Source organism: Oncorhynchus mykiss, chromosome 4, assembly GCF_013265735.2.
Source record: "Oncorhynchus mykiss isolate Arlee chromosome 4, USDA_OmykA_1.1, whole genome shotgun sequence".
Taxonomy (NCBI): domain Eukaryota; kingdom Metazoa; phylum Chordata; class Actinopteri; order Salmoniformes; family Salmonidae; genus Oncorhynchus; species Oncorhynchus mykiss.
In genome coordinates this window covers 8,591,306-8,615,679 of record NC_048568.1, presented here as the reverse complement: position 1 = coordinate 8,615,679, position 24,374 = coordinate 8,591,306, and the positions used below count along the sequence as shown (strand labels likewise).

At 41.0% G+C, this 24,374-nt stretch overlaps 1 protein-coding gene across 1 annotated transcript; it reads left to right on the top strand.

The window, feature by feature from the left end:
- Nucleotides 1-44: 44 nt before the first annotated feature.
- LOC110522030 (synaptotagmin-like protein 3) lies at nt 45-24,276 on the top strand. The gene is made up of 16 exons (XM_036975554.1): nt 45-182; nt 6,952-7,524; nt 7,837-8,052; nt 8,372-8,439; nt 17,567-17,618; nt 18,372-18,438; nt 18,522-18,600; nt 18,930-19,051; nt 19,406-19,528; nt 19,830-20,002; nt 20,552-20,654; nt 20,778-20,945; nt 21,095-21,203; nt 21,329-21,434; nt 21,813-22,018; nt 23,849-24,276. Exons 2-16 carry the CDS (start codon nt 7,427-7,429, stop codon nt 23,938-23,940), a joined length of 1,782 nt encoding a protein of 593 aa, XP_036831449.1. The 5' UTR covers nt 45-182; nt 6,952-7,426; the 3' UTR covers nt 23,941-24,276.
- The last annotated feature ends 98 nt before the right edge of the window (nt 24,277-24,374 follow it).

Sequence of the window (24,374 nt, the reverse complement as noted above, 5' to 3'; positions counted from 1 at the left end):
GCAGAAAGTGACGTTTTTTTCCACTGTTGCCTTGATTGCCTCTTCATAAGAATCTGTCTCTCTCAGGGTGACCACTCATAAGCACAACGCTGCACTGAGGTAAGACCCTGTCTTCATCTGACTTCATCTGACTGATGCTGTTTTAGGAGGACACGGTTCATGCAGCTGGTAACTGTTCTTCAGTAAGTGCCACCAGTGATTTTCATTGTTAGATTATTATTATTGTTAGATTCTAATTTTATGGATAAAATAAAGAAACTAGCGTATTCCTTTGAGGTGAACTCCTCAGCTCGGTAGTCTGCTTAAACTTTGCTGTGTGATGATTAGGAGTCAATCCTTCCAGTGGCATCCACAGTTTAGGCCTATTGATTGACTGTCATTCCTGTGTATTTCGTTACTGTAATGTTTAGTAGTACGCTAAAGAGGTACATGACCTACAGTATCTAAAGGGCAAGGATTTGTCTTACTGGCTGTGAGCATTGTGTTTGACATTTTATTTTATTCTCAATCTGGTGCAAAGCAATGCATAGATTTCTATTGTGCTTGTTACATTTGATATCACTTTGTGTTGTCAAAGTCACACCATTAAATATCTCAATTTTCCTACTAAACACTTTAACCATGCTAGCGATCAATCATTTCAATGGGGGAAAGGATTGACTATTTTATTGAATGGTAGGTTACTAATAGGTCTCAGACGTTTCCATTGTCTAGCGTACGCAGAGATCAATGGCCATAGTTCTGTATGAGTGTTGAGTGAATGTTATCATTGTAAATGTATGTGGAAATATGGGGGTTATCTGCGAAGCTCACAAAGGACGCTGCAGCGGAAAGCTGACCAGAACTGCCTCAGCTGACCAAACACGAGCAGTACCAGACAGGTCAAACAGTCACAACACAGTCACAAAGCTCTGTGTTTGGACTGTGTGACCAGACAATAGGTACAGACTTTGAGATCAAAGATCTTTCAATGGTGATGAGGCAATGGTCAACTAAGGGTCAGACAGAGACAGACTATACTGCGCTTGGAGCTCCTCTTGTGTGAGGAACAGTGTTGGGGTCAATTCCATTTCCCCAGTGGGAAATTAGTGAATTGAAAAGGGATTTCCCTCAACCCTGAGTGAGAAATGCAACCTATTCCGAGGATCTTTATTTGGTATCTGTGATGATCTGTGAATATGCAGAAAGGGTGGAGTCCTCTGTTGCTATGTACATCTCTTTGGCAGAGTTGTGTGGTGCCTGTATTGGTTAGTAGCAAGCTAACCTAGGGCTTCCAGGAAACATCTATCTGCTAGGGAAATGTGTCAGAGGGCCCCATGTGAGTTTAGTGCAGTTCTCACAGCAGACAGACAGACACACACACACACACACACAGAGTCAGGTGTCCCCTTACTGTCACTTCTGTGGTGGTATGCGAGCGGGTCACTGTCACTTCTGGGAAGTCATCATCCCCGTTTAACCACACTTAAGCTGAATCATGGTGGTCTAACTTTTGCTTGTATTCATGAAATGACTGCATTTCACCATGACAGTTGAAATGTAAGTCAGAAACTGACTGACATTTGCCATTCAAATTTAGCACTGCCAATGGCATTGAAGTCAGACTAAAGCAGGGGCTCCCAAGTTCTTTGCCCTCGACCCCATTTTGAAATCAGAAAATTCTTGCGACCCCGACCATGTGAAAAAATATGTAATTAACAGACGGTTTGCTTTTTTACTTGTCTATGACAGTCAATTGAAAACATTCTAACAGTACTTCTGATCGTCTTCTCAACTCAGCATCACATACATTTATTGTGGGGCTATGACAGTCAATTGAAAACATTCTAACAGTACATCTGATCGTCTTCTCAACTCAGCATCACATACGTTTATTGTGGGGCTATGACAGTCAATTGCAAATGAGTCTGACATAATGTCTCTTACCTCACCACCACCAATGAGATGGTGGGTGTGCTTGATGCATGTCAAGTCAGAACTTCACAAAGTTAGGGGACGTGGTCGACAGCGCACACCTCATCTCTGCAGTCACATCCGGCCTTGGATCGATATTTAGTTTTAATGTAGACAAGAGCACAGAATCCAGCTTCACACAGATATGAGCTGGCGAAGTGTAGCATACCATGAGTTTGATGTTGCTTTCAAGACATTTGGGAATTCTGAGAAATATGAGGTCAAATCATGGCTTTAGTAATCTTTAGGTCGGAAAGGCAGAGCTCTAGAAACAGGCCAGAGTTCCCGAATTGGAATTCTGAGTTGGATGACCTTTCAAAACAATCTTCCCAGTCAAAGCTTGTTTCTTTCCGAGTTCCTAGTTGTCTTGTACGCACTAAAGTCGGAAGTTTGAGATTTCCCAGTTCCCAGTTCCCAGTTGTCTTGAACTCTGCATTAATGATCAGAGAGAGACGGCAGGGTATTCCCTTTGAGTCAGGAACCAAAACTCCTTCGTAATGACCCGAGAATTCATTGTCTGCAGCATTTGGTCACATGACAGCTTGATCGACTGTTCGATTTCACTTACCAGCATGTCAACTGAACTAGGATCACAGTCAAACAAATTGGGAAGTAGTTCCCAAAGTGCTCTTCCAAGCATTAGAGGTGAGCAGTCATCACTCTTGCGGGACACATACTGATGCTGTTTTCTGTTATTTTCTTTTCATTACACAGAAAGTCAACCAAGTCTTTATTTATTTATTTTTTACATCCATTGTGAATGACATCCGTTCCTCTATCAATGCAAAAAAATTGTTCCAACACTCCCCCCCCCAATAACCACCAAGCCTCGGTGTGAAATAGAACATGGTCATGCTGATCTCATATCTCCACATAGTTTTGCTAACAGGCGTAGTAGATCCATTTGGAGAGCATAAGCTGGAGAGTTTTTGAGTCATTCAGTCAGTTTCCTCCTTCTAAGTTTAACAGTGTTATCTGACAAAGGTACTGATGTGAGTTTCTGTACCTCTACATTTCACCAGGGGTACAACTTTGGTTTAAGAAGTGGGGGGGAACATAATTATTTTTTTGTCCACTCGGATAAACACTTCACACAGCCTACCCGACCGCTCGGAGACGTCCGCATGGTCCTAAACTACACCGTTGCCTCGTTTTGTATCACATTCCAATGATAAAATTGAGGCGGACAAAAATGCAATTTCAGAATGTGTGGGGGGGCCATGTCCCCCATGTCCCCAGTGAAAGTTGCGCCCCTGTTTTTAACCATATCAATTGCAGCGGTGATATCAAAGTCTCTGCAAGAGTGTGTGGTTTCATAGCGTAGCAGGCATAGCCATTCACCGTGGGAATGATTCAAGAGCGACTGTTAAGGCCTTTTCCCATGATCTAAAGGCACTCTCTGGTTGAATTGTATATTTTAGATTTGAACCATTGTCATTTAGACTTTTAAGGTTAACCACATTACAATGATTCTGAGATACAAAGATGATATTATTAAGAGAATGCCAAGAGTGTGCAAAACTGTCAAGGCAAATGGTGGCTACTTTGAAGAATAAAACAAATCTCAAATTTGTTTAACACTCTTTTGGTAACTACACAATTCCATATGTGTTATTTCAAAGTTTTGATTTCTTCACTATTATTCTACAAATTTGGGGCAAAATGGCTTAAGGACAACAAAGTCAAGGTATTGGAGTGGCCATCACAAAGCTCTGACCTCAATCCTATAGAAAATGTGTGGGCAAAACTGGAAAAGCATGTGCGAGCAAGGAGGCCAACAAACCTGATTCAGTTACACCAGCTCTGTCACGAGGAATGGGCCAAAATTCCCCCAACTTATTGTAGGAAGCTTGTGGAAGGCTACCCAAAACGTTTGACCCGAGTTAAACAATTTAAAAGCAATGCTACCAAATACTAATTGGGTGTATGTAAACTTCTGACCCACTTGGAATGTGATGAAAGAAACAAAATCTATCTTTGGCATTTCACATTTTTTAAATAAAGTGGTGATCCTAACTGACCTAAGACAGGGAATTTTTCGTAGGATTAAATGTCAGGAATTGTGAAAAACTGAGTTTGAATGTATTTGGCTAAGGTGTACGTAGTAATATATAGTTATATATAGTGCATTCAGAAAGTGCATTTCAGACCCCTTCACTTTTTCCACATTTTGTTACTTTACAGCCTTATTCTAAAATGGATTATATGACTTTTTTTCCCTCATCAATCTACGTACAATACCCCATAATGACAAAGTGAAAACAGGTGTTTTGAAATATGTATTAAAAAACAGAAATACCTTATTTACATAACTATTCAGAACTTCTGCTATGAGACTCGAAATTGAGCTCTGGTGTATCCTGTTCCATTAATCATCCTTTAGATGTTGCTACAACTTGATTGGAGTCCACCTGTGGCATATTCAATTGATTGGAAATTATTTGGAAAAGCACACACCAGTGCATGTCAGAGCAAAAACCAAGCCATGCGGTCGGAAGAATTGGCCGCACAGATCTGGGGAAGGGTACCAACACATTTCTACAGCATTGAAGGTCCCCAAGAGCACAGTGGCCCCCATCATTCTTAAATGGAATCCTTTCTTAAATGGAATCATCTAGAGCTGGTCACCCGGCCAAACTGAGCAATCAGGGGAGAAGGGCCTTGGTCAGGGAGGTGACCAAGAACCCAATGGTCACTCTGACAGAGCTCCAGAGTACCTCTGTGGAGATGGGAGAACCTTCCAGAAGGACAACCATCTCTGCAGCACTCCACCAATCAGTTCCTTTATGGTAGAGTGGCTAGGCGGAAGCTACTCCTTAGTAAAAGGCACATGACAGCCCTCTTGGAGACCTAAAGGTCTTTTAGATGATTAGAAACAAGGTCTGATGAAACCGAGATTGAACTCTTTGGCCTGAATGCTATGTGTCACGTCTGGAGGAAACCCGGCACGGCTCATCACCTGGCCAATACCATCCCTACAGTTGAAGCATGGTGGTGGCAGCATCATGCTGTTGGGAGGTTTTTCAGTGGCATGGACTGGGAGACTAGTCAGGATCGAGGGAAATATGAACGGAGCAAAGTACATCATGATCCTTGATGAAAACCTGCTCAACAGTGCTCAGGGCCTCAGACTGGGCGAAGGGTCATTGTTCCAACAGGACTATAAACCTCAGCACACAGCCAAGACAGCACTGGAGTGGCTTCGGGACAAGTTTCTGAATGTTCTTGAGTGGCCCAGCCACTTGAACCAGATCGAACATCTCTGGAGAGACTTGAAAAAAGCTGTGCAGCGACGCTCCCCGTCTAACCTGACAGAGCTTGAGAGGATCTGCAGAGAAGAATGGGAGAAACTCCCCAAATCAGGTGTGCCAAGCTTGCACTGTCATACCCATGAGACTCAAGGTTGTAATCGCTGTTTTTTTTAAACCTGTTTTTCCTTTGTCATTGTGGGGTATTGTTTGTAGATTGATGAGGGGAAAAATGGTTTAATCCATTTTAGAATAAGACTGTAACATAACAAAATGTGGAAAAAGTCAAGGGGTCTGAATACGTTCTGAATATATATTTTTTATTTGTATTTATTAGTGTTTTTTACATTTTCCTGTGACCCCATTTTCCTAACAGATGAGCCCTAGTTTGGGAACCTCTTGGAAAAGACAGCATTTGAAAAACAGCTCTTGAAAATGCCTCATAAGAACTTTACAAACCCAACTTGAACACCCTGCACCCCAAAGAAACAATGTGGGAGATATGTTTGCATAGGAACAACTGGAGTATAACTATGTTATTATACCATTACTTTTGATTTTGACTGGGGCGGCAGGGTAGCCTAGTGGTTAGAGTGTTAGAGTGTTGGACTAGTAACCGGAAGGTTGCAAGTTCAAATCCCCGAGCTGACAAGGTACAAATCTGTCGTTCTGCCCCTGAACAGGCAGTTAACCCACTGTTCCTAGGCCGTCATTGAACATAAGAATTTGTTCTTAACTGACTTGCCTAGTTAAATAAAGGTAAAACATTTAAATAAATTGCCTTGAAACATTTAAATAATGCTCAATCATTAAACATGATTTGATAGAAGAAAACAAAGCTGCTACTGGTTTGTTACACGCTCTCTGCTACAGCCTTTAAAGGCCTATTTGACCACTGATGGACAAAGTGCAGCCTGCCTTTAAAAGCATATAAGGTTGATAACTAGTCAGAGTCTCCTGTTCACTCCCTCTCTGAGACGTAAGGATAAAGCTTCCCAAATGGAACCCTATTCCCTATACAGTGCACTTATTTTGAATAGGGCCCATGCGGCTCTGTGAACAAGTGAACAATGTAGGGAATAGGGTGCCATTTGGGACATAAAGAAACTGCTGCTTCCCCTTTGGGCCCTAATCACATTTGACACTGATTGTTTACAGTGGCCCTCTGCTGCCCTGGAAAATGGCAGAGACAGACATTTATCTACCAACACAGGGTGGCATCCAGTCACTGATAAGCTCTTTCCCCCTTTCTCTCCATACTTCACATCCCCACTTCCAAAAAAATATATACTCGCTCTGAGAAAATAAAATAGATGCTTCGGTCATTAATAATGCAGCGGTTGGCATTTGGTTGACGTGTGTGTGTGTGTGTGTGTGTGTGGTCCTGCTTTGGGCTGCCTTCAATGAAGCATTGCTACAGTACTGTAACAGCGGTAGGCAGCTTGCTGTGAGAGGAGCGTTCTGGGCCCTGTGGCCGGACCAAATGTGATTTACTATTCTGAGCAAAGCACTGTGACTTTGACGTCGTAGGAGGAAATGACTGTACAAGAGTCGGGAGGAAGGGCGAGATACGTTCAATTGGTTATCAAATGAGTCTGATACTGTAGCACTTTCTATGCAGCGCATCTAATTCTAAAGTATATCATATGACATTGTATTTGTTGGTATTTCATTGTTCTGCCTTAGTGAGTGGGCCGTTATTGGGAGGACTACAATGACTGACTGACTGGTTGCTATTTTCTTGTCCTAGTGAGCAAAGTGTACATCAGTCATCGGACTTTGAGAAGAGGATCCCTGCAACTATAGGTCAAAGTTTACGCTCCCTGTCTGTCACTCTTTAGATAGGTGCAACACTATGGAGGGGCTAGAGAGCAGCACGTAAGAGGTGGGGCGGGTCACCGGAGCAGAAACATTGAGGACCAATCCATATTGAGGTCTGTGATGCGAAGCGGAGAGAGCTTCTGTGAATATCGTGACGGAAGATGGGATGTCTTTGACTGTGCAGCGAAATGAACATGACCTTCATTCTGCCCTGAGTCTAGTAACAAGTAAAGACTTTGTCCAGCTTGTAGAAGCATCCGGTACCTAATAGAAAGAAACAGAAGGTGGAACAAAGGGAGGAGAGAGAAGGAGAGATTGGAGAGGTAGAGTGTGGACGAGAGAAGAAGAAAAATAAGAAGAGTACAGAGTGGAAGTGAGAGAGAGAAAGAGACCCATTTTTCAAGATGGATCTGAGTCTGCTCAAGGCTCTGGAACGAGAGAAGGTTCTAGAGGTTCTTCAGAGGGACAGACTTCTGCGCAGCACGGAGGAGGACAGGATCAGGTAAACAATATTATTCACATTAAGCCAAGTGTTTCACATTTACTGCATGAACACTGTACAACAACTCCCCTTTGAGGGGTTTTTAGGATCTGTGGAGACTGTGACAATAACAATGATGCCCCTCAAAATAGGATTCATTGTTGTTGTTTTATGGTTTATTAGAAATTATGAGGCAGTCAATCTGAATGAATGCAGCAAAGCAGCTACTTCAACAATGTACAGAAAATACGGATGTAAAGAGGACTGTAAGTACAGTTGTTAAAGCACTGCCGTCGCTACTGTAACTCCACCTGCCACCATCTGCTTTTACAGGAGGCTGAAGATGGAACTACAGGACATCCGGAGGAAAGGTGCAAAGAGTTTTGCCCGGCAATACAGCGAGAGGACGTGCGCCCGTTGTCAGAGGCCACTGGGCAAGTTCTGGAACTCGGGCGCTGTGTGCCGAGGCTGCAGTCACCGCATCTGCAACAAGTGCCGCGTGGGCGTGTCCATGCTGGACTGGAAGTGCACCGTCTGCCACGCCTACAGGTAGGACGCATTTCAATGCCATAACATAGATGTCCTGTCAGCGCCGTAACATAGACTTTTATGTTGTTACTATAACATATATAACATACCTTTATGTTAGTGCAATAACATACACTGTCATGCCAGTGCCATAACATAGAATGTCAACACTATAACCGTGGTTGACTGTGATATTGACTAACATTTTTATTGTTGTAATCCTCTAATCCTTATCAATGATTAAGGTGTTTTAACTTATTAAGAGAATTAACTGACAACAGGTACAGTATTTCCTTTGTAGTCTAAACAAAGATTAATTCATCTAAAATCCACTTCTCAGAGAGGTGAAGTTCAGGTCTGGGGAGTGGTTTGTAGAAGAGAGGGCCAAGAAATTTCCACCTGATGCAGGTTTGTTTCCTATGCTCCTCACGTGCCCCATTCACTCCTAATTAATATGCATAATTCACTCATAAATAATATGCCTTATATATTAAAAAAAAAATACAGCTATACAATACTTGTTAAATAATACCTCATGCAGGAATATATATTTTCAGTTGTTTGCTTAGTGATCTTCTACATCAGCTGACTTTGACTAAATAATGCATTGTTGCTTCTCTGCTACGACATTGCCTGGGAGAGTGGGAGAAAGTCCATAACAGCAATATTAAATTGTGTGTGTACTCAGTGCTGTTTCTAGACATATGCAACATACAGTGCCTTCAGAAAGTATTCATACCCTTAGACTTTTTCCACATTGTGTTGTGTTACAGCCTGAAATTAAAATGTATTAAATTGCGTTTATTTTTTGTCACTGGCCTACCCCATAAAGTCAAAGAGGAATTTGTCGTGGTAATTTCCTGTATTACTAAATGAGGAGAGTTTACAAACCACACACAAGTCAGAGTTATTTAAACTTCATCTTTAATTATATGAGCTTCACCATAGCCCTGTGACTCTCAGATCAATTCAGTGTCTATAAATGAATTCTGAGAGTGTCAACATAATGGCAACTGAGATCTTTTATAGCAAAGATCCACCCCTCTCAACTTACATGACAAACCACAGGTCTCAGGAACTCTTCACAAAGGGCCTTTTACTTAAAAAAGGAGTATCCCATAGCCAGATAGCATTAGCTATAAATGATCGTTCAGTTTGGTCTCTAAAACGAGATTCTAATCTCATTCCTGGTACTTCATAGTACCAAGACATTTCCTCGCTATCTGGAATGCTCTTTAGGCTTTCTTGGCCAAAGACATCGTAAATCTCCTCTGTCAGTGCTATCTCATAGAGGCCCATCCTCAGTGGAACACACACAATATTCTGTCAAATAAAACAACCATTCTAATGCAATACAAAGATTATAAAATAATCTTACAAGCACTATAACATAATCTTGCAATTTTCCACGACATCTCCCCATCACATGGTTTAACAGATACATTCACATATAAAGACAATGTTCAATTCTGACTTCTCCCTTTCTGATATTCTGCATATTACCAGACATGTAAAAGACAAGCCTGACCTTTCCCCTCTCTGGGCCCCAAGTGACTTTTCCTTAGAGAAGAAAGGAAAATGCAACTGCCGACAGTAAAATACAAAAAAAGACATCCTAATGACAAGTATCTCACATAAGCATATTATGAAAGTAAATAAAACATCTTATTTATCAATGTTACGTAACTAATTCTGATTCAGCTACGACAAAACATGTTTTTCTGAATTTGTACAAATGTATGAAAAATGTGCTTAAAAGTCACATAATAAGTTGCATGGACTCACTCTTGAGTGCAACAATAGTGTATTACATGTACCCCACACATACAATTATTTGTTAGGTCCCTTAGTCGAGCAGTGATTTTCAAACACAGTTTCAACCACAAAGGACAGGGAGTTTTCCAATGCAAAGAAGGGCACCTATTAGTAGATGGGTACAAATAGAAAAACAGACATAGAATATCCCTTTGAGCATGGAGAAGTTTTGAATGACTCTTTGGATGGTGTCTCAATACACCCAGTCACTACAAAGGAAACCGCTCAGGGATTTCAGCATGAGGCATGGTGACTTTAAAACAGTTACAGAGTTGAATGACTGTGATGGGAGGAAATTGAGGATGGATCAACAACACTGTAGTTACTCCACATTACTAACCTAATTGACAGAGTGAAAAGAAGGAAGCCTGTACAGAATAAAACATATTCCAAAGCATGCATCCTGTTTTCAAGAAGGCACTAAAGTAATAAAAAAAATTAAATGTGGCAAAGCAATACACTTTTTGTCCTGAATACAAAGCGTTGCTAGCTGCTTATCAAGTTTGCTGGGTTTTCTTGAGGGCCTGAACGCATACCGCGACGCGGTCTGGAACTGCAAGGATTAATAGCGTAACCTACGTTGCTACCATGACAATGACCAAAACCCGTGGGAGTACCGTTGAAGACAATGGTGTCCATCTATCACATGTGAAGGACCTTTTAAACACAAGCAGTTGTTACAACAACAAGAAAATAGCTTGAAGTGTTGTGTCCAAATACTGGTGTCAACTAGTAAACTAATAAAAGAATTGACATGACCAAAGAGGCCCAGGACCTGAAGAACAGTTTGCAGTTCTCCCACGGTCAGCTCGATGAGTTTAAACAGAATAGCAAGATTACAACAGTCTGTAAGTCATTGAGAGAGGACATCAGTTCTGTATGTGAATCCATGATAACAATGACGGAGAAATCAGATTATGTCGAGGGACAATCAAGTTGGAACAACGGTGTTGAGGACGGAATTGCAGAATCTCCACATGAGACCTGGACAGAGTCTGAGGACAAAGTGAGGGAAATGATCTTGCAGAAACTGAAGATGGACCACAGGAAGATTTAGGTGGAGATTCATGAAATCAATAACTTGTTAACATCAGACAACATTAATATATTAGCCATTTCTCACTTAGATAATGCATTTGATGTTACAGCAGTAGCAGTACAAGGATATAACATATTTAGAAGACACAGGAATGCTTATGAGAGAAGTGTTGCTATATATATATATTCAGAGCCATATCCCTGTAATACTTAGAGAAGATCTCATGTCAAGTGTTATTGAAGTGTTGTGTTTGCAGGTTCACCTGGCACATCTAAAGCCTTTTCTTTTGGGGTGTTGCTATATAGGCCACCAAGTGAATGTGTGAAATGCTTGATAGTGTATGTGATGTAAACAGAGAAGTCTACTTTCTTAGGGACCTGAATATAGACTGGTTTTCATCAAGCTGTCCACTCAAGAGGAAACTTCTCACCGCAACTAGTGCCTGTAATCTGGTAAAAGTTATTATTTAACCTACCAGGGTATTTACTAACACTACAGGAACAAGATCATCCACATGTATTGATCACATTTTTAGTAATACTGTAGAACTTTGTTCTAAAGCTGTATCCGTAACCATTGGATGAAGTGATCACAATATGGTGGCTATATCCAGGAAAGTCAAAGTTCCAAAAGCTAGGCCTAAAGTAATATTTTGCTGTGACTCTTCTTTGGATGATGAAATTACTTCTTATATTTATTGATAAACATGCACCTGTTAAGAAACTGACTGTCAGAACTGTTAAGGCTCCATGGATTGATGAGGAATTAAAAGACTATATGGTTGAAAGAGATGGGGCAAAAGGAGTGGCTAAGTCTAGCTGCACATCTAACTGGTTGACTTACTGCAAATTGAGACATTTTGTGACTTGAACCTCTTGAGACGAGGGAGCAGTATTTTGATGTTTGGATGAAAAACGTACCCAAATAAAACTGCCTATTTCTCAGGCCCAGAAGCTACAATATGCATATAATTGGCAGATTAGGATAGAAAACACTCTAAAGTTTCCAAAACTGTCAAAATATTGACTGTGAGTATTACAGAACTGATATTGCAGGCGAAAACCTGAGTAAAATCCAACCAGGAAGTGCTGTTTTTCTGAAACCTTTCTGTTCCATTGCATGCCTTCCCTCCATTTAAAAGGATATCAACCAGATTCCTTTCCCTATGGCTTCCACATGGTGTTGAACTGTCTTTAGACATTGTTTCAGGCTTTTCTTCTGAAAAATGAGCGAGAATGATCACATTGAGTCAGTGGATAGCTGGGTGTCCTTAGATTTTTGCATGCGCTAGCAGCTTGGAGCAGACCTTTTATCTCTCCTATTGAAAAAGCTACCGTCCGGTTGAAATATTATCGATTATTTATTGTAAAAACAACCTGAGGATTGATTATAAAAAAACGTTTGACATGTTTCTACGAACTTTACGGATACTATTTGGAATTTTCGTCTGCCCGTCGTGACCTGCACGAGCCTGTGGATTACTCAACAAAACGCACCAACCAAATGGAGGTTTTTGGATATAAAAATAATCTTTATCGAACAAAACGAACATTTATTGTGTAACTGGGAGTCTCGTGAGTGCAAACATCCGAAGATCATCAAAGATAAGCGATTAATTTTATTGCTTTTCTGACTTTTGTGACCAATCTACTTTGCTGCTAGCTGTTTGTAATGTTTTGTCTGCTGAGAGAGCTGCCCTAACATAAACGCTTGGTTTGCTTTCGCTGTAAAGCTTTTTTGAAATCTGACATGCCAGGTGGATTAACAACAAGGTAAATTGAGTATTTACTCAGTTTACTAAATGTTTTTAGTAATTTAATTTAAATTTGGCACTCTGCAATTCAGCGGATGTTGATGAAAATGATAAAGGGATCGGTGCGCCAAGAAGTTAACTTAAAATAAGAAACTGTATTAGAAAGCTGAGATCAATTATATAAAGAATGATGGGAAAAACTTGGAGTACTTTCTATGAAATTAGGTTCAGAAAGATGAAATCAGATGACATATTCATCACAAAACCATTTCATGTTGCCAATTATTTTGGGTAAACTTAGGCAGGAAATGCCAACAACGAATCATACTCATGCATAAAAAACAAATAATTAAAGAAAAGCATTGTAAGTTTGATTTTTGTAGTTAGTGTGGAGAGGTGGAAAAATGATTGTTATTGATCAATAATGAGAAACCTCCTGGCATTGACAACATAGATGGAAAGCTACTGAGGATGGTAGGAGTGTCTACAGAGTCAGCTATCTGTCAAATCTTTAATCTGAGCCTAGAGGTTAAAAAAATTGTCCTCAGGCCTGGAGGGAAGCCAAAGTCATTCCACTACCCAGGAGTAGTTAAGCTACCTTTACTGGTTCTAACAGCAGACCTATCAGCTTGCTGCCAGCTCTTAGCAAACTGTTGGAAAAATTGGAAATGCTATTTCTCTGTAAACAAATTAAAAACAGACTTTCAGCATGCTTAAAACTTCTTATGGCTTGAATCCCGCTAATGGGATCGACATGACAACAACCAGTGAAAGTGCACGGCGCCAAATTCAAAACAACAGAAATCTCATAATTAAAATTCCTCAAACATAGAAATATTTTACACCATTTTAAAGATACACTTCTTGTGACTAGGGGGCAGTATTTTCATTTTTGGAAAAATAAAGTTTCTGTAGTAAACGGGATATTTTGTCAGGACAAGATGCTAGAATATGCATATAATTGACAGCTTAGGATAGAAAACACTCTAAAGTTGTAACTGTAAAAAAACTGTAAAAATATTGTCTGTGACTATAACAGAACTAATATTGCAGGCGAAAGCCTGAGAAAAATCCAATCCGGAAGTGACTCATCTTTTGAAAGCTCTGCGTTCCAATGCGTCCCTATTAAGCAGTGAATGGGCTATCAACCAGATGACCTTTTCTATGTATTCCCCAAGCGTTGTGACGTAGTTTTACGCATTTATGTTGAAGAATACCCGTAAGCGGCTACATTGCGCAAGTGGTCACCTGATGGCTCTCAGAGTGATTCTCGCGTAAAATACAGAGGTAGCCATTATTCCAATCGGTCCTACTGAAAAACCAATTCACCCAGTGGATATATTATCGAATAGATATTTGAAAAACACCTTGAAGATTGATTATAAACGACATTTGCCATGTTTCTGTCGATATTATGGAGCTAATTTGGAATATTTTTCGGCGTTTTCGTTACCGTAATTTCCGGTCGATTTCTCATTCAAACGTGAAGAACAAACGGAGCTATTTCGCCTACAAAAATAACATTTCTGGAAAAAATTAACATTGGCTATCTAACTGGGAGTCTCGTGAGTGAAAACATCCAAAGCTCATCAAAGGTAAACGATTTAATTTGATTGCTTTTCTGATTTCCGTGACCAAGTTACCTGCTGCTAGCTGGACAAAATGCTATGCCAGGCTATCGATAAACTTACACAAATGCTACAGCTTTGGCTGTAAAGCATATTTTGAAAATCTGAGATGACAGGATGATTAACAAAAGGCTAAGCTGTGTCTCAGTATATTTCACTTGTGATTTTTATGAATAGGAATATTTTCTAGGAATATTTATGTCCGTTGCGTTATGCTAATTAGTGTCAGTCGATGATTACGCTCCCGGACCCGGGATGGGGAGTCACTAGAGGTTAATCCCAGTGTCCGATTTCAAATCAGCTTTACGGCGAAAGCACCACAAACGATTGTCACAAAAAAACACAGCCATTTTCCAGCCAAAGAGAGGAGTCACAAAAAGCAGAAATAGAGATAAAATTAATCACTAACCACCTGATCTTCATCAGATGACACTCATAGGACTTCATGTTACACAATACATGTATGTTTTGTTCAATAAAGTTCATATTTATATACAAAAATCTGAGTTTACATTGGCGCGTTATGTTTAGTAGTTCCAAAACATCCAGGGATTTTGCAGAGAGCCACATCAATTTACAGAAATACTCATAATAAACATTGATAAAAGATACAACTATTAGGCATGGAATTATAGATACACTGCTCCTTATTGCAACCGCTGTGTCAGATTTCAAAAAAGCTTTACCGTAAAAGCACACCATACAATAATCAGATTACAGTGCTCAGACAACATATCAAGCCATACAGATATCCGCCATGTTGTGGAGTCAACAGAAGTCAAAAATAACATTATAAATATTAACTTACCTTTGATGATCTTCATCAGAATGCACTCCCAGAAATCCCAGTTCCACAATAAATGTTTGATTTGTTCGATAACGTCCATAATTTATTTCCAAAAACCTCCTTTTTGTTTGCATTTAGCCCAGTAATCCAAATTCATGACGCGCGAGCAGACAAAAAGTCAAAAAGCTCCGTTACAGTCCATAGAAACATGTCAAATGAAGTATAGAATCAATCTTTAGGAAGTTTTTAACATGAATCTTCAATAATGTTCCAACTGGAGAATTCCTTCATTGTCTTCGGAAATGCAATGGAACGCAAGCTAACTCTCACGTGAACGCCTGTGATCAGATCATGCCACTCTGCCAGACCACTGACTCATTCAGCTCCCATTCCCCTCTCCTTCACAGTAGAAGCATCAAACAAGGTTCTAAAGACTGTTGACATCTAGTGGAAGCCTTAGGAAGTGCAATTTGACCTCATAGACGCTGTATATTCGATTGGCAAAGAGTTGAAAAACTACAAACCTCAGATTTCCCACTTCCTTGTTGATTTTTTTTCTCAGGTTTTTGCCTACCATATGAGTTCTGTTATACTCACAGATATCATTCAAACAGTTTTAGAAACTTCAGAGTTTTTTCTATCCAAATCTAATAATAACATGCATATATTAGCAACTGGGCCTGAGTAGCAGGCAGTTTACTCTGGGCACCTTATTCATCCAAGCTACTCAATACTGCCCCCAACCATAAGAAGTTTAAAGAGAAGGGCACTCAGCATGCACTGCAATGACACAAATGACTGATGATTGGTTGAAATAAATTGATAAGAACCTTATTGGAGCCGTGCTGTTAGATTTCAGTGCAGCCTTTGATATTATTGACCATAACACATGTGTTTTCTCAACAACAGGTTAAGGTTTAACAGCCTCTGCCATATTGTGGATTCAGAGCTATCTATCTAATAGAACAGAGGGTTTTCTTTAATGGAAGCTTCTCTAATGTCAAACATGTAAAGTGTGGTGTACCACAGGGCAGCTCTCTAGGGCCTCTACTCTTTTATATTTTTACCAATGACCTACAACTGGCATTAAACAAAACATGTGTGTCCATGTATGCTGATGATTCAACCATATACGCATCAGCAACCACAGCTAATGAAGTCAATGAATCCCTTTTGGAATGGGTGGCCAGTAATAAACTGGTCCTGAACAGCTCTAAAACTAAGAGGATTGTATTAGGTACAAACCATTCCCTGAGTTCTAGACCTCAGCTGAATCTGCTAATGAATGGTCTGGCTGTTAAACAAGTTGAGGAGACTAAATTACTTGGTGTTACCTTAGATTGTAAACTGTCATGGTCAAAACATATAGATTCAATGGTTGTAGAGATGGGGAGAGGTCTGTTCGTAACAAAGTCCTGCAGGCTCTAGTTTTGTCTTATCTTGAATATTGTCAAGTCGTGTGGTCGAGTGCTGCACGGAAAGACCTAGTTTAGCTGTAGCTGGCCCAGAACATTGTAATCATTGTAATCATCAGAGAGCTAATATTAATACTATGCATGCCAGTCTTTCTTGGCTGAGAGTTGAGGAAAGACTGACTGCATCACTTCTTGTTTTTATAAGAAACATTAATGTGTTGGAAATTCCAAATTGTTTGCATAGTCAACTTACAAACAGCACTGCCACACACACTTATCCCACCAGACATGCCACTAGGGGTCTTTTCACAGTCCCCAGGTCCAGAACAAATTCAAGGAAACATACAGAGTCATGAGTGCAGGTGAAGAGCAAACATGGTTTATAAAATTATTAAAGAAACACATCACAACACAACGCCTCTCCCCCATGTTACCTACTTGTGTGTACAGTATGTACTGACATGCAGTGGTGGAAAAAGTACTCAACTGTCATACTTGAGTAAAAGTAAAGATACCTTAATAGAAAATGACTCAAGTAAAAGTAAAAGTCACCCAGTAAAACTATACTTGAGTAAAGTATAAAGGTTACAGTTTTGACTTAAATCTACTTGAAAATCTATGAGAAGACCTCAAAATGACTGTCTAGCAATGATCAACAACCAATTTGACAGAGCTTTAAGAATGTTGTAAAGTATATTGGGCAAATGTAGCACAATCCAGACAGACACACAGCTGTAATAGCTGCCAACGGTGATTCTAACACGTACTGACTTAGGAGGTTGAATACTTAGACATAGTGGTGTTTTATAAAAAATAAAAAATAAATTGTTAAGACCATTGACTAAAAAAAGACAAATCCATTTTAATCCCACTTTGTAACACAACAAAATGTGGAAAAATTCAAGGGGTATGAATACTTTCTGAAGACACTGTAAGTGTCATTTAGGGCCCTGCAGCAAAATGAGTAGAATTGCATGAAATTCGTTTTAAAACTGCTAAATGTTCTCTCTGTCCCATGGCAAAATATGTAGAAAATGATAGAAACAGCCCTGTTTGGACTACTGTTGGAAGCTATAGCAATATTCTAATACTTTACAGATATGCATGAGACTATTGGGGAGAAACTACTGAAGTCCTACCAGAGGTTGAGGTAAGTTGATGAGCGGTCTTAATTTATTAATTTACACAAACGTATTCTATGCTGCTGTATTATGTGACCGTACAGTCTGGAAGACTGAAGATATAGACACAGATAGATGCAGATATGTACACAGAGGATACCAAACAATAGGAGAACCTTCCCTTTTTGCCTTGGGCATGGCCTCTACAAGGTGTCGAAAGCGTTCCACAGGGATGCTGGCCCATGTTGTCTCCAATGCTTGCCACAATTGTGTCAAGTTGGCTGGATGTCCTGTGGACCATTCTTGATACACACGGGGAGACGGTTGAGCGTGAAAAACCCAGCAGCATTGCAGTTCCTGACACAAATCAGGGGCGCCTGGCGCCTACTACCGTGCCCCGTTCATAGGCACTTAAATATTTTGTTTTGCCTATTCACCCTCTGAGTGGCACACAGACACATCTCAATTGTCTTAAAGACTTAAAGAATCCTTCTTTAACTTGTTTAACCTTCATCTACACTAATTGAAGTGGATTTAACAAGTGACATCAATAAGGCATCATAACTTTCATCTGGATTCACCTGGACTTACTATGTCTTGGAAAGAGCAGGTGTTCTTAATGTTTTGTGAACTCAGTGTACATGACCAATAATAAAAACATGTCATTTCATTAGAAATTGGTGGGAAAACAGTGCATTGTATGGATAGGGGCAGGTGAAAACAATGAATACAGTGTCATATAAACTGTAAATTGCATTCTCTGTGTGCGTTTCATTCTCTAGTCATATAGCAGTCGTGCCGCCAACCCCTCCACCCTATTACGACGGTCTATCCGTTAGTAGATCAGGGGTAAGGTTTTGTTTCATAAACCACAATTCTGATTTGGTCTGTCAAATGTGTTATCAATCATTTTGTGGTTTGATGATATCTAGGGACTGAATAACTCCTTGAAAAAACCCTTCACCAAGTCTATGGAGGATCTGATGGTTTCCCTCACCAGCCACATGAGAAGTAAGTGATCCGTTTCTGGCAGAACAAGGCGTTTCATATATATTTGAATATGTGTTGGCTAATTTGAAGTACATCTTGGAGAGAAAGAAAGGATCCAATAAAGGATGTCAAAACAGCGACACATTTCCTCTGAAAGTTATCACAAAACGTATCTTAATGTTGATAAGCTATCCTTATGCATAGTCATGGTGCTAAGGAAACTGCACCTAGGCAACCAGATAAGGTATGATATTTATAGTGTGGCTTGTTCACAAGCAGCACGTCAGAAGTGCTACATTATGTATGGAGACGGTCTGTGTGTGTTATTTATCCTACCTTTCGGGTTCCAGGGTTCTCCAGATCACAGGAGGATGTGCGAGTGGAACAGGATCTGCTTACAGTGTACAATAGACAGGGACAGAGTTCTGGCCAGAAAAGCCTCTCTGACACGAACATCAACAAATCCACCAATGTAAGAGAAACCAAATAAAAATCAACCCCTCAACTGTGTGTAAAAGTATTACACTCTGATGTCAGAGTCCACATAAAAGAGGTAAAGCAAAGAGACCCCCCCCCCCCCCTACATGTGAGTGAGATATTTATCATATTATGACACTGACAATTATTTCAGACAGGAGAGACTTTAGGAAAACAGCAACTGTAGCAACACCTTGTGACCTTATCAAGAGGTTCAAGCATCTTGGTGTACTGCCTCCGATGTTGGACTGATTCCCAGGTTCAAGTCCTGGTGACGCTACCCCCGAATTCACCACAATATGAATAAAAAGTGTGCAATTTATAACAGACACAACTTCTCTCCTCACAGCTAACCAAAGGCCCCAGTCTTCCCAACCTGTTCAGGAGGAGCCGAAATGACGACCAAAGCGGTTCCTCATCGGGGGCTGATGAGGACATTTCCCTCGGCTCAGAGTACTTAGGGGGAAAGAGGGTCAGTTGAGTGGCCTGATGATGAAGAGAGAGAAATTAAGATGAAACCTTGCGACATAGCAGCTTATGCAAAACATCCTGTAGCTTCACAACTCCTTTGACATTTGATCAGATACAGATTGTTGTTACTGTTTGTTATGTGGTTACCAAGTCTTTTTCATATCTTGCAAATCTGGCAGAGAAGCGAGAGATGAATACATCCAAAACATCTGCATGCTTAATTACAGAATAGACCTGCATAGTCTATCTGCTGTCATAGCGTTCTTTTAAAGCTGTAATGTGACATTTGATCTGTATTACAGGGCAGTAGTGCTAGTAGCACTGGTACAGACTGTGATCTCTCGGAGATCAGCAGTGTGATGGGAGAGCTAGAGCTCGCCATCGCCTTCAACGACCTCACTTCCTGCCTGGAGATCACAATCTGCGGCTGCAGAAACTTGGCCTATGGAGATCTCAAAAGGAAGAAGTGTAATCCGTAAGCAGTATTACTCAATACACTAGTTCAGGGTTTCCCAAACTCAGTCCTGGGCAACACCACCCCCCACCCCTGGGTGCACGTTTAGGTTTTTGACCTAGCACTACACAGCTGATTCAGATAATCAAAGTTTGTTGTTGAGTTGGTTATTTGAATCAGCTGTGTAGTAATAGGGCAAAAACCAAAACGTGCACCCAGGGGGGGCCCCAGGACCGAGTTTGGGAAACCCTGCACTAGATCATAGAAATGACAGGAGGCTGGTGAGGGGAGGACGGCTCATAATAATGGAACGGAGCGAATGGAATGGCATCGTTTGTTTGATGTATTTGATACCATTGCCCTGATTTTGCTCCAGCCATTACCATGAGCCTGTCCTCCTCCTGTGATAGAAATAGATGGACTACCCATCATGGGAACGTTGACTTGAATGGGGAGGCCCATTCTAGTAATTCTATGCCTATGACACCAGATTATTACTCTCTGGTGTATTGTGAACCATTAGCATATTATATCTCCTTATCTTGTACTGTATGTCACCCTCATGAGCAGGTATGTAAAGGTTTATCTACTGCCGGAGAAGTCTCAGAGCACCAAACTGAAGACGACTGTCAAGAGGAACACGACGGATCCCATTTATAATGAAGTTTTACAGGTAAGGAGAAAAATCTCTGTCATATTCATTAGGAAACACTACAAAATATAGTCAAAATAGTCTACACTGTTAAGGAATCCCCTGTATTTCACCCACCAATGTGTTGTATTCCCTGTTACACAGTGCCAGATGGAGCGCCCCCTGTTGTCCAGGAGTACTCTGCAGGTGTCTGTGTGGCACTATGGGACTCTGAAGAAGGTGTTTCTGGGAGAGGTTCTCGTCCCTCTGGAGGGGTGGATGTTTGAGGAGAGCAACACCCAGGGCTCCAGCTGGTACCCCCTGTGTCCCAAGGTAGGACATAACGGCTGATCATTAAGCAATGTTCACAAAATACCCTTTGATATCTCTATGAATAAATGTATTTAAACACAGTTAGCAGTGTTGGTTAGGGGGGTATGTCTCTTCTCTCTCTCTCTCACATGCTCGCGCTCTCTCTATAGCCCGAGAGCCCAGAAAGGAGTAGAGTAGAGCAGGATACAGCAGGAGAACTCCTGGTCAGAGTGAAGTTCAGCTCCATGTCCCAGCCGTCCTGGGTTTGCCACACAGATGGTAGGCTGGCTCTCTACAATTCATTGCCTCACACACTTGGTGCTGTACATTGTGTTTTTACAGCAGTAGGGGTCAGATGATCCCTTATATTGAAATTAGCTTGTTTTCTTTCTTTCTCCACACAGAGGTTCACATTGGACCACATGACGTTGGCCAACTGACTGTTCTCGTCACTGGTGTCAAAAATCTACCCACTAAAGCAAACACCTGTCAGAACACCTATGTTAAAGGGTAAATATATGACTAGTGTGTGGGTTTGCTGGCGTGCGATATTGTTGTGTGTGTACTGGTGTATTTTTGTTTCTACTTATGTGTGTTCATCTACTATACAGTTAGGTGTGTGTGTGTGTGTGTGTGTGTGTGTGTGTGTGTGTGTGTGTGTGTGTGTGTGTGTGTGTGTATAGAGTTAAACAAGGAAATGTCTCAGTCGTGGGGACATTTCCCACGTCCCAATGAGGAAACAAGCTATTTTAAGTTTACAATTAGGTTTAGAATTAAGGTTAGCGTAAGGGTTTAGTGGTTAGGTTTAGGGTTAGGAATTAGAGTTAGAGGAAATAGGATTTTGAGGATAGAACAAAATGTTAAATCTATATATTGTGTGTTTTTTAGGTGCTTGACTCTCCCCGGGTCCAGGGAGCTGGTCCTGAGGACCCCTGTCCTGAAGAAGAAGCCCAGTCCAGAGTGGTCTCACCAGCTGCTCTTCAGCAGGGTCACACCTTACGAGCTTCAGATCTGCACTCTGGAGCTGGACCTCTGGAACCATATCCCCTTCACCTTCTCAGACCGTCTCCTGGGCTGGGTTAGAATGGAAGCTGGTAAGATGACCTGTCTGTCAATGACCTTTACAGTTATACAGTAGATTTGAATCAGTTTGCATGAAAATGAAAGGGCCTAACTGGAAAAGTTTGACCAGGCCTATACAAGGGGATGAAATAGAATAGAAGTTACCAACTCCAGTTCTCCGAAATGTCAGACAGTCTGAGTCGAACATCAATGAGAATTGAATGAATCACACTAATAGAACTTTGAGAAAAGCCATCTGAGGAAACAGATTTCACCTATTTCTTTAGGTATCGAGGGAACTCTCTTCTGTATATCCATCCCCCGCTCTCTTTGGGGAGTCTATGTAGAAAACTATGGGAGAATCTCAATCGCATACAGTGCATTCTGAAAAAGTTCAGACCCCTTGACTTTTATCCACATTTTGTTACGTTACAGCCTTATTCTAAAATGGACTAGATTGACACGGGGAAAAAACAATCTAAACACAATACCCCATAATAACAAAGCAAAAACAGTTTTTTTTACATTTCTGCACATTTATCATAAATAAAAAACAGAAATATAACATTTACAGAGGTATTCAGACCCTTTACACAGTACTTTGCTGAAGCACCTTTGGCAGTGATTAAAGCCTCGAGTCTTCTTGGGTATGACAGTACAAGTTTGGCACACCTGTTTTTCGGGAGTTTCTCCCATTCTTCTATGCAGATAATCTCAAGCTCTGTCAGGTTGGATGAGGAGCATCGCTGCACAGCTATTTTCCAGTCTCTCCAGAGATGTTCGATCGGGTTCAAGTCCAGGCTCCGGCTGGGCCACTCAAGGACATTCAGAGACTTGTCCCAAAGCCACTCCTTGCTTTGTCTTGGTTGTGTGCTTAGAGTTGTTGTCCTGTTGGAAGGTGAACCTTCACCCAAGTCTCAGGTCCTGAGCACTCTGGAACAGGTTTTCATCAAGGATCTCTCTGTACATTGCTCCGTTCATCTTTCCCTCCATCCTGACTAGTCTCCCAGTCCCTGCCGCTGAAAAACATCCCCACAGCACGGTGACAGGTTTCCTCCAGACATGGCGCTTTGCATTCAGGCCAGAGTTCAATCTTGGTTTCATCAGACCAGAAAATCTTGTGGTTTGAGAGTCCTTTAGGTGCCTTTTGACAAACTCCAAGTGGGCTGTCATGTGCCTTTTACTAAGGAGTGGCTTCCGTCTGGCCACTCTACCATAAACACCTGATTGGTGAAGTGCTGCAGAGATGGTTGTCCTTCTCCAAGGTTCTCCCATCTCCACAGAGGAACTCTGGAGCTCTGTCAGAGATCATCAGTTTCTTAGTCACCTCCCAGACCAAGGCCCTTCTCCCCTGATTGCCCAGTTTGGCCGGGTGGACAGATCTAGACAGGTGTGTGCCTTTCCAAATCATGTCCAATAAATTGAAATTACCACAGGTGGACTCCAATCACGTTGTAATTGGAGTCCACAAACAATGGAACCAGGATGCACCAGAGCTCCATTTCGAGTCTCATAGCAAAGGGTCTGAATACTGTTCATTTCTATGAATGTATAAAAACGTTTTTTGCTTGTGTAGATTGATGAAATTTTTTAAAATCCATTTTAGAATAAGGCTGTAACGTAACAAAATGTGGAAAAAGTCAAGGGGTCTGAATACCTTTCCAATGCACTGTACCTCTTGCCTCTTTCTAAAAGCCCAGTGGATGAGGAAGCTAGATGTCTCTGACCTTCCCCAATGGGTTTTGAGAAGGTGAGGAGAGAGGACGCAAGGAGTATGCAATTGAGATTCTCCCTGTTTGTGAGAAGCTAGGAAGGACTGATGTCACTGACCTTGCACTCTCTGTTAACCTTGTGTCTCCCAGGGTCGTCATGGCAACTGGTGCTGCAGATGCCCAACATGTGGCATGACTTCAGTTTACCCATGCAAGCCAATGTCAACAGCAGGAGAACATGATGTCAACAGAAAAGCCCGCCGCCCCATATGAACAGTCTCAGTACATGAACGCTACCTTTAGTGCAAATGGAGCTATCAGGCCTGCGCTCTGTGAAAGTCCCTCCAGTTAGATATTTACCTACCATTTGATGACTTATGTATTAAAGCGATGTTCCACTCAAAATGAAACCTATTGTTTTTATATTTCTATGTTCAAAATACAACCCAACATTGTTTTTTATACTTTCCTTGGGACATCGGCAACAACTGAGGTGTGGGAAATCATGTTAGATTGTATTTTGAGTGGAATGTGCTTTAAGCATGCTCACCTCATTTCTTTCGTGAGTCATTGTGAGGTGACTGTATACAAGTGTTTTTCATCTATTCCTTCTGGTCCTTTCTATTTATCAGTTTCTGTTATAATAAAAAAGGAACATTTGCCTCAAGACAGGACA